At 40.8% G+C, this 10,150-nt stretch overlaps 1 protein-coding gene across 3 annotated transcripts; it reads left to right on the top strand.

Annotated features, from left to right (window-relative positions):
• The first annotated feature begins 300 nt into the window (after positions 1 to 300).
• Positions 301 to 6,707, top strand: ZBTB42 (zinc finger and BTB domain containing 42). Of its 3 annotated transcripts, XR_012803934.1 has the most exons (3): positions 301 to 634; positions 2,833 to 6,090; positions 6,366 to 6,707. XR_012803934.1 is itself a non-coding variant. In XM_075614933.1 (2 exons), exons 1-2 carry the CDS (start codon positions 562 to 564, stop codon positions 4,275 to 4,277), a joined length of 1,518 nt encoding a protein of 505 aa, XP_075471048.1. In that variant the 5' UTR covers positions 301 to 561; the 3' UTR covers positions 4,278 to 6,707. The 3 variants fall into 3 exon arrangements, 2 of the variants coding, with proteins under 2 accessions (XP_075471048.1, XP_075471049.1); XM_075614933.1 differs by having other exon boundaries at positions 2,833 to 6,707; XM_075614934.1 differs by lacking the exon at positions 301 to 634 and adding an exon at positions 1,469 to 1,950 and having other exon boundaries at positions 2,833 to 6,707.
• Positions 6,708 to 10,150: the final 3,443 nt, after the last annotated feature.

Below are 10,150 nucleotides of genomic sequence, written 5' to 3'. Positions count from 1 at the left end.
GCAATTCTTCACACTGAAACTCACTGCAAAGCTTTACAAATATATGCTACAACTGCTTATACAATATATAGTAATTTGCAAGTATTTTCAGGTAGATGTAAGATGATGTTGAGCATTGTGTGCTAACCCTGGGAACTGCAGTGGAGGAGAGGAGCAGAGGCTTCTCCCAGTGTCTGTGTGACACTGTCTGTGTGTATCTGAGAAGGGCACAGCTGCAGCCCCCGCTTCCCCCATTGGTGAGCAGCAGCGGTGGTAACACTTCCCATTGCTGGCCTGTGGCCAGTGCCAGGCGCTGCGCAGAGACGCTGCACACACCGAACCTGAGCCCAGGAAGGGACACAGCCCTGGAGCTGCTGCTGCTGCTGCTGCAAACTATTGTGCTGCGCGAGACACAGCCCCGGCTATCGCGAGAGTGTCCGCTTACCAACCTGCTCCAACAACACAGAGTGCTGCTAGGCTGCCAGTAACAGAGCGGGGAGGCTGCGCTGTGCGGGCACTGTGTGACACCGGCGGCAGCGGCGGCGGCGGCGGCGGCGGCGGCGGTAACATCTGGGGAGGTACATGAAGCCGCAGGATTCCCACAAACTCTGGCCACTAAATCGCCCATCGGCTCCCGGAGTCCCCAGCACAGCCTGTGAGTATCCGGACTCTTATACCACTGCTGGTGTGCATCTGTGGGGCTTTCCCTGCACTGTGTGTGTGTATACAGTATATATATATATAGGGAGAGAGAGAGAGGGAGAGAGAGGGAGATGTGTTTGTGTGTAGATGTGTGTGTGTGTGTGTCCTCTGGATTGTGGCATGTCCCTTTGCTGCTGCCTAGAAGCACAAACAACGACCACCCAACATCACACAAGGAGGGGGCTTTGCCTCTTTTTTTGGTTGCCGCATTCTATACATTTATTTTTTAACCAAGAAAAGAGAAAAAAAATATGCAAAAATAATATATATACATTTTTTTTTAAATGGGGGTAAATTTGTTCTGCTCTCCGGCGACCCGGGAATAACTTTGTAGCAAAGAGCAGACCTGGGAAAACAAGGAATAACTGGGGGCTGCATTGGTAACTCGGTGCAATGAGGGAGGGGGAACAGGCTGATGTTTGCAGCCACTGTGTGAGATCGCTCTGCACTTCCTCAAACTTTGTGCAACCTGTTCCAGTTGGAACCTGCAGGCCGGGGACTCTCTGCAAAGGTCACACAGATAATACATGGGGTCTAATGTATCGGGGCATCGGGTTACTTGTACAGAATGGGGGGGGGGGGGGAGAGACCCAACCACATGATGGCAAAAAAAAAAAAGGATATTTTCAATTATAACTTTCTGCCACTGACATTAACCCCATGCATTGCTGTTGTGTGCACGGTGTTTTTTTTATGAATTTGATAGTACAGGAATATTATGGCGTTAAATCCATGTAGAATAACTGCTATATCGAGCTTTAGATGGGCCCTGGAGATGTAGATCAGTGCAGTGCTCCTCTGCCCCCTCCAGTGAGCAGCAGCAGAGTTTCTAAAGTTAGTGGGTGGCATGTTGTCTCTTCCTCACCCTGACCAGTAGTTGCACCTATGTAATAGATGGCTATACATGGGGCTGCTGGAACTTTAAAAGGCAGCAAGCAGCGTGGTTGGCTGGTAGCTAGATTTGGAGTAACATATGGCATTAAAAGGAGCACAGCTGGAGGTAGCATTTCCATCGCAGTGAAGTCAGAGCAGCTGACTCTCCAGCTTGCAGTGTAATTAGCAAACCGAGCACTCCCTGCCTCCTCCTCCTCCCTCATACACACTCTCACACTGACACAGGGACACAGTGAACTGCTGCTCTCTCCCTGTCTGCTGGAGACCCTGTAATACCACAAGCCCTTGCAATGCTAGAGAAGAAAGCTGGCTCATCCTAGAGGTCCCTGGGGCATATCTCATGAACTCTTCTATCCTTTGTTGCAGAGGGGGAAGGTAAGATTGGGTTTGAACCAGCAGGCTCCCTCTGATGGTCCTTGGTACTTTTTTGTCTACATCTTCTTTTTTTTTTATTACAGTTGGTTTTCGAGAAAATAGACATTTTAGAAATGATGGCGGGGTTGCTGTTTTTTTTTCTTTCTTTCTTTCTATAAAGTTAACCTTTTAAAAATGTGGGTGCCGAGTCGGGCCAGTTTGTTTAATAAAATAGTTTTCTCGGTTCCAATGCTACTGTACTTTTTTTTAATGGAATTAGAAAACGGGTGTAAAGCAGTTATAACCGTCAGTAGGGATCTAACTCAATTTCCACTGCTTTTGAATGTAAAAAAAATGTATTTGCTTAACATTGTATGAGCACTACTTCTGTGAATTTCTAATATATATACATGTGTGTGTATATATATATATATATATATATATATATATATATATATATATATCCATATATATATCCATATATATATTTCTATTTCTATTTTATTTTTTTATATATATTATTCACACAATTTATATTTGAATTATATTAAAGTGGAAATAGAAGTTACATGAAGTTTTAAAAGGCAGCCAAGCCCTGTGTTTAACATGGGACTGTTACCATAACTACTTACTGCCTGAGCTCTACTGCACTGACCGAAAGGGACAAAGCTTTGCAACTGCTTCTTAGAAGATATGTTTACTTAAAATCAAGTTTTTCCTGTTCCGGGCAGGTGCAGAAGGATGAGATGCTTGTTGCAAAATGCAACTGCTATAGAGAATTTAACAGTAAACGTTATTTGTAAGGCTTGGTTGCCCAGCGTTGCCAATCAGTAGTTCTGTTTATTACAGCTGTTAAGAGGTTTTAGTTTACTGTAGTATTCAAGTTTTTCCTGTTTTGAACAGGTTATGAAGGAAGAATGGAGTTTCCAGACCATAGCCGCCAGTTGCTGCAGTGTCTGAGTCAGCAGCGTCACCAGGGTTTCCTGTGTGACTGTACTGTTTTAGTTGGAGAAGCTCAATTCAGAGCCCACAGAGCTGTTCTGGCTTCCTGCAGCATGTACTTCCATCTTTTCTACAGGGACCAGCTAGACAAAAGGGATATTGTGCATCTTAACAGTGACATTGTCACAGCCCCAGCATTCAGTCTGCTGCTTCAATTCATGTATGAAGGGAAGCTCGAGTTCAACAATCTCCCAGTAGAAGATGTGCTAGCTGCAGCAAGCTACCTTCACATGTATGACATTGTCAAAGTCTGCAAGGGCAAACTGAAAGATAAAGAACTTAATTCAGATGAAAAGATCAATGGTGACAGGTCTGACTTGAAAAAAGAGGATGAATTCTTAGACACAGAAGAACATCAAGGACACGTCTTAGACACGGGAAGCAAACAAAAAATTACCACTGCAGAATATGTGAAACCTATTTGGAAACAAAAGGTCAGTGTTCTCCCCGGTTGGTCCTCTGATTTGATAGGTGTCAATTCAGTTTCTGCAGAGGCTGTTTCATGCACGACAGCAGCTGGAAAAACAAAAGCTAATGTCTATAGTTCTTCATGGCCTTTGTCCCAGAGATCTGCTAACCATACACAGCCTCCAAGTGATGGGGATTGCGCTCTGGATTTGTCTTTCAAGCCTATGTCTGGGAGAGATTCCTTACACCCCTCCTACGTCTTTGGACAGCTGGCTTCCGACAGCCAGCAGCAGGGCACTGTGCCACTTGTTAAAAATGAACAAGACTTGCTGTCAGAACAGGAGGACAGTGAAGCAAAGAGTCCAAAGAGTCAGCATGTTGGGAATTCAGCCAACAGTCTAGTGACAGGGTTAGGACACATGTTCACAGGAAATGGTAATTCTCACGTTAGGGAAGAAGACCTCTACCAAGATCGAGACGAGAGTGAAGATGACATGGATTCATCAGATATTTCTTCTTCAGGTGTGCTTGTTTCTCCGGGACATATTTGTATTTGCCCTCTTTGTAGCAAAGTTTTCCCAAGTCCACACATTTTGCAGCTCCACCTCAGTTCCCATTTCAGAGACAGAGATGGCTCACGGATCAAGATGTCACCCGATGGCTCTGTGCCCACATGTACTATATGTGGCAAAACTTTCTCATGTATGTACACGTTAAAAAGACATGAACGCACTCATTCAGGGGAAAAACCTTATACATGTGGCCAGTGTGGAAAGAGTTTCCAATATTCCCATAATCTTAGCCGCCATGCTGTAGTCCATACTAGAGAGAAACCGCATGCGTGCAAATGGTGTGAGAGACGATTTACTCAGTCGGGTGACTTGTACAGACACATTCGTAAATTTCACTGTGGTTTGGTCAAATCATTGGTTGTTTAGTGGCAAATTACATGTTTGTTTATTAAAAATCGTTGCGCTTTCTAATAATCAGATCAAGGAGGCTACGTAGCAACCTGCTGTAAAGAGAATGAAGATGCACCTTTTTCACCTTGCAGCTTCATTAGAAGTTTAACAGTTAGGTGTTTGTTTCTTGTGCAGGATGTTTACAACACATCAGATTTGGCAGAGGCTTTTTCTGCAGACGAAAAGGAAAAAAAAGTGACGGCTTAATTGAGAAGAAGTTGATTCCTTTTTTTCATACATATGTTGTCTGTAACTTCTCCATAACCACTCTCCAAATCTCTAGCTAGTGCAATGAGGATAGGAGATGTGCACAATGGTTCCATAGTTCAAACAAGAAGGAATGTTGGAAATTGGTATTCTAGCATGAAGTTTAGGCAAACTTGGGCTTAAAGCCTAGACCGAACCCCCTCCCCCAGGAGTTTACTCCAGTGTAATAATAAGATTACAAACTGGAGACTCCAAAGGGGTTATTATTCATGTAACTGCAATAGTGCTGATTGGGGCACTATCGCACAAACTCCCTTTTTGAAGTACCCATTGGGCACTATCGCAATTTAATGCATATCTCCCAAATACGAACCTCCCGTGCATTCATTGATTGTTTTCAGAACTACCTATTTATTTCACAAATATGTTTCACTTCTGAGATCTATATATACAGTATATATATATATATAAACAGATGTTCACCCTGCTAAATTAAAAAGAATGCCACAATCTGTCAGGAACTGTACCAAAAGAAAGCTTCATTACCCAGTTGTAAAAGCAATATTTCACCCTGCAGTATTTAGGCTGAAGTACAGTAGGAAGCTTGTTCTATACGATACACCCTTAAATCAAGAACCTCTTGAAAAAAGATATTGAGACCTACTGAAATTATGTAATGAACATTTGTAAAATGTTCTATTCCTTTTAGTATTGACTACTATTGTGTTTATGTAATGTTCGGTATTACAGTAGTGTTTTCTACACACAAAGGTGCTGGTGGATCAGTACAAGATGTTGAACACTTGAGACATGATGAATTTTTCTCATCATTGCTTGCATTATTTTCTTAAGTGCAAATAAGCACAAAATACCATGTATTCATCTGAAACAGATGAGGTCTTTAGTATTCTTTTTGATCTGAGTAGTTATCACAGGGGGAAAAAAAATGGTGAAATCTTCTAACCTCCAGGATAGAATTTTCACATTCCCTTCGTATCAGAAAAATGTAATCACGAGGATGGTTATCTGTTACCATCCACTCAGGATGCATTGTACTGTCAATGGTTAATTGATTGCTATTCCAAACGTCTTAAATGTTCCTGGACTACAGTGTATGTTATCCCCTTGTATTCACAAAAAGATAATTCCAGTGCCATTAACCTGTTCACTGAAACGCTCGGAATGATTCTTAAACTTGTATTAAAGTTGTTCCCAAGCACTACAATATTTTCTAAGCAAAATACTGTATGCAGTGGATAAGCAGGAATAATCCAGCAGTCTCTTAATCTATTAAGCACTACTTATTTCAACACTACTTTCAAAGCTATTTTATGGCATTATTATGATATGTATAGTATGCATTACTTTAAAACAAAAGTGGACTATCTTGATTTGTTGCAAAAAAAATAATGATTTTTTTGCTTATAAACCAATCTTATCTTACGAATGTACATGTAATGTGAAAATTTACTTTGCAAGATCTTTATTTATAGAATAATGCAGTCTAATTTCTTTATATTAATTTCTTTATATTACCAGAATATACAATATTTTTGCTGAAGCTGTCACATTCATGATGAAGGTATGGTTATATATATGTTTTCTTTTGTAATGTGTGTGTGAACTTTAATAGCTGGCACTGTGGTACTATGATCTTATTTACTGATTTAATTATATTATTTTGCTGTGATTTGGAAATAGCACTGAAAAATAAGATTACTAAAATTAAGTTATTGTTTTTGTTTTCCTGATGATACTTGATATAGTATTTATTAGTTTTTTATTTGAAGTGAAATGATTTATAATTAGAGTTTTATTTTTAGCATTGTGTTTTATATACATCCCTTTCAATTCTAGGGAACACTCCTGGACTCTTGAATGTGGAAACAATAGCAATTTCTGTAACTCATCAACTTTTTTTTGTGTGTGTGTGTGTGTATTTCTGACTTTGTTGCTAAAACATTTAATTTATGTATACTTTAATAAAATCATGTTAGGAGATAATGTGCAGTAGAACAACACTGGTAAATGAAATTAAGGTAAAGTTTGCATCTATATCCTTTTAAATTGCCTACTAATCCGATATGAGACAGCTCATAATGAAAGAAGTAGGTATATGATCAAAAGTAAATTCTGCATTTTAAAAACAAAATGTTAATTGTTGTGTTTACAGCGATTAAAATGTGGTATGCCCTGTCACCTTGTTGTGAAACAGTTATTCTGTTCATTCTAAAGCAACAACATTTGCACTTATATTTTTTTGTAGTCAATTACACTGATAACCTGGTTTTACAAGTTCACACGGCCTTTATCTAGCATGATTTCTGTACATATTGCACAGTAGCAGTTTTGGGTATGAAACATGTAATTATTCTTATTTTTTTTTAAATCTGTACTGAAAGAGCTGCTCTTGGGTTTTAACACTGGATCTGAGATTTCATCACGCCAATGCTGTGAAAGTTATTAAAAATTATCAGTTTCTAGTAGAGGTTACAAAATGTACATGTAAAAAAACACTAATTTTTCTGTGTAAAGTTTTATACTATACAGTATGTAGATAAACCTGTTGGCTTGGAATATATTTTATAAGAAAATATTTTGATGTTCTACAGAAAAAATGTTTTTTTTTTGTTAGCTTTCTTAGTTGGAGTTTAATTTTGCAGTTTTCAGTATGTGTTGTAAAACTGACAATCGTAAATAGGATTGATGTCTATATTTCCCCCACAAAATAAAATTCAGAACTGTTAGAATTTACATTCATTTAGACATCTGACCTTGAATTATCTTTGTTTTAAAATCAAAGAATTAGAAGGTTTGGTTTATTCAACTCTGTGCATGCATTTGTATATTCTGAAAAGCAGATGTTTACCAAAACAAAGGAATAATTTGTTATAATCGGGGCGTTAACAGGCACTTGATTTGTTGGCAGGAAAAATTAGAGCTCAACTGTAGTCAAAAGGGACAGTCTACCAATATTATAAAGACATTGGTCTGTGAAATATTTAACATCGGTTGCTGTCATTTTAAGTTTTCAGGGGGCTATTTCACGCATTGCATTACAATCATATATTAGCACAGCGGTGTGCTAACTCGGGGTGCGCCACCCAGGGGGGCAGGAGATTTGTCTGGGGGGGGGAGGGTGGCACGGGGGCGGTTGCAGAGGTCCCGCGCTCTTCCCCCAGACATTTAAATTAAATGCTGGGGATCGCGTGAGGCCTCTGTAACAGTAACACTTACCGGGATTCAGACGTGTCTCCATGGCAACTCAGCGTCAAATGATGCCGCGGGTGATGTCACGCGACCCCAGAGAGTCATTTGATGCAGCTTGCAGGTAGGAGACGGGGTGCGAGGCCAGGCAGGGGGGCGCAGCTTCAAAAGTGTGCGCTCCCCTGTATTAGCACATGCCTCAAGTTTTAAATCGGCTATCCCCCTAGAATTCTGAGTTTATCTAATACAAAAAGGGACCCCTTTTAGTTTATCATCATATCTTATATATGTCTCGCTCAATCCCCATGAAAATGTGCACAATTGTGGGTCTGTTACTGTATATAGATTAACACTATATAAGAAGCACAATGTAGACAAATCAACTGATGTTGACTAATTTGATGTCCCCTTATTATGTCAACAAGTACAAGATTCACTGCGATAAGTTCATGTTCATTACACGAGAAATAGGATTTTTTTTCTTCGTAGCTCGTAAATGTGTTAAACTGTTGTAATCTAATCTGAAACACGAAGATTGCTATAAAGTTAGAGTTTAAAGTATGTGCTCAAAAAGTCCTCCTACGGAAACGCGCGCCCCAAGACGAGAACGCCACTGCCTGATTGCATAATCGACAACGCGTTGATCCAGCTGCTCACACTCCTGTACACTCATTGTTTTTATGAATTTAAGTTTTGTCCGTCCTCCTAGCATCCATCAGGAGACCTTTTTCCTGTAAGCATTTTGGACCATAATTCTTGCTCTATCCCATCACTTTATAACGTGCTTATTTTCTTTGTTAGACGACATTTTGTAACTAGGCACTTGACGAGGCCGTCGCTAAGTCCAAAGAATATTTATTCGATTTATCAAATAATTCTTAAATGTAATAATATACTTTGACAGACCTCAAAAATGTTCTTGAAAATTGAGTTATTTTTCGTGATATCTTGCAGAAAAAAACAAAGGCGGCCTGTTGTGACTGAACACGGTGAATAATGTTCGTATCCTGCCAGTGATAGAACTGGGACGGGACAAGTTGTGTGTTTTCTTTCATTAACCCCTCCCCCCCTCCATCCCCGGGGCCTTGCCGCTGGAGCATGTCCTTGGCAAAGGGAACCCACCCAGACGGTGATTGCGGAAATTGGACCCGACTTCTGGTTGGGCTCAACTACCGTGTTCGGACCACTTGGGTGGGCTACTGCCGCTGTCTGGTAAGGCTCCGTACCACAGGTAGTGCCTCGGGGAGGAGGTGTGGACAGAGGTGGGGACCCGTCAGAAATGCCAGCACGCTGTTCTAGCTGCTAAAAGAAGTGGAACAGCATTACAACGGATGGAGGAAGAGCCCCTAAATGGGGCGGGCCCAAGCGTAGGCACATTTGGTGGTTCCACCACTGTATCTTGCCCCCCACGCATGTCCCTTTTTTTTTCTTCCCCATTTGTTAAAAATCATGTGTTTCTTATATCTCTAGCTTGTGAGCACTGCAGTGGGCTATGGGGAGAGCTTCATTTTCATCTCCCCGACACTTAATATTAAAAACTGTTACCTACTGAACAAAGCATCGGATTTAAAAAATATGGCGGACTGTTACTTTTAAACTTTTTTTTTTTCTTCTTTCTAGTTTTTGGCAGACTTATTTAAGGAACGCAATGAGATAAAATCTTCCCCAGGACGCGTGCATAAAAGAAAGTGCAAGACCCTCCTAAAGTAGATTCAAATTGTTATCAAAAGTAGGCATTCTCCTAATGATCTGTGGTGCAAAAGGGGTGACAATTCCAGCATGGGTGGTCATATTTAGCAGGTGCATTGCCACCTTTAACGCCTGTGTACATAACATTTGGGCGAGGAGGAGCTGTGCTTGTACTTGGTGGTACTAATATTTCCTAACTGGGAAGTGTATTGGATGGTAACAGAGTTGTCAGGCGCCTACATAACAATGCGTTTTAATACCGCTTTTTTTTTTAGGTGAAGCAATACATATTTTGTTTTTCTCCCTTCTCTCATACACACATCAGTAAAACAAAGACTAATCAGCGGTATCACACTTCTCATGCAAATATGCTTACGTTAAGTGTGTATTTTCCCATTTTGCTCACATCCAGATTTACCTGTTTCAAGGGTACATTGCATTGCCGTATTAAAGCATTGCTATGCAAATAAACTGTAAACGAGCTCTGCAGAGAACCCCTAGAGCAGCGGCGGCAAACTCCAGTCCTCAGGGGGGCCACCAACAGGTCAGGTATTAAGGCTATCCCTGCCCCAGCACAGTCAATGACTGAGCCACCTGTGCTGAAGCAGGGATATCCTTAAAACCCGACCTGTTGGTGACCCTGGAGGGCCGGAGTTAGCCACTCCTGACCTAGAGGTTCCAAATCTCATTACGTGGTCTGTTATTCTATGTCTATTCAACATGCGGGGAAGCACAGTAACACTGTA

Source organism: Ascaphus truei, chromosome 9 (assembly GCF_040206685.1).
Source record: "Ascaphus truei isolate aAscTru1 chromosome 9, aAscTru1.hap1, whole genome shotgun sequence".
NCBI lineage: Eukaryota > Metazoa > Chordata > Amphibia > Anura > Ascaphidae > Ascaphus > Ascaphus truei.
The sequence above is the reverse complement of the archived record's forward strand: the minus strand, read 5'-3'. Positions and strand labels throughout refer to the sequence as shown.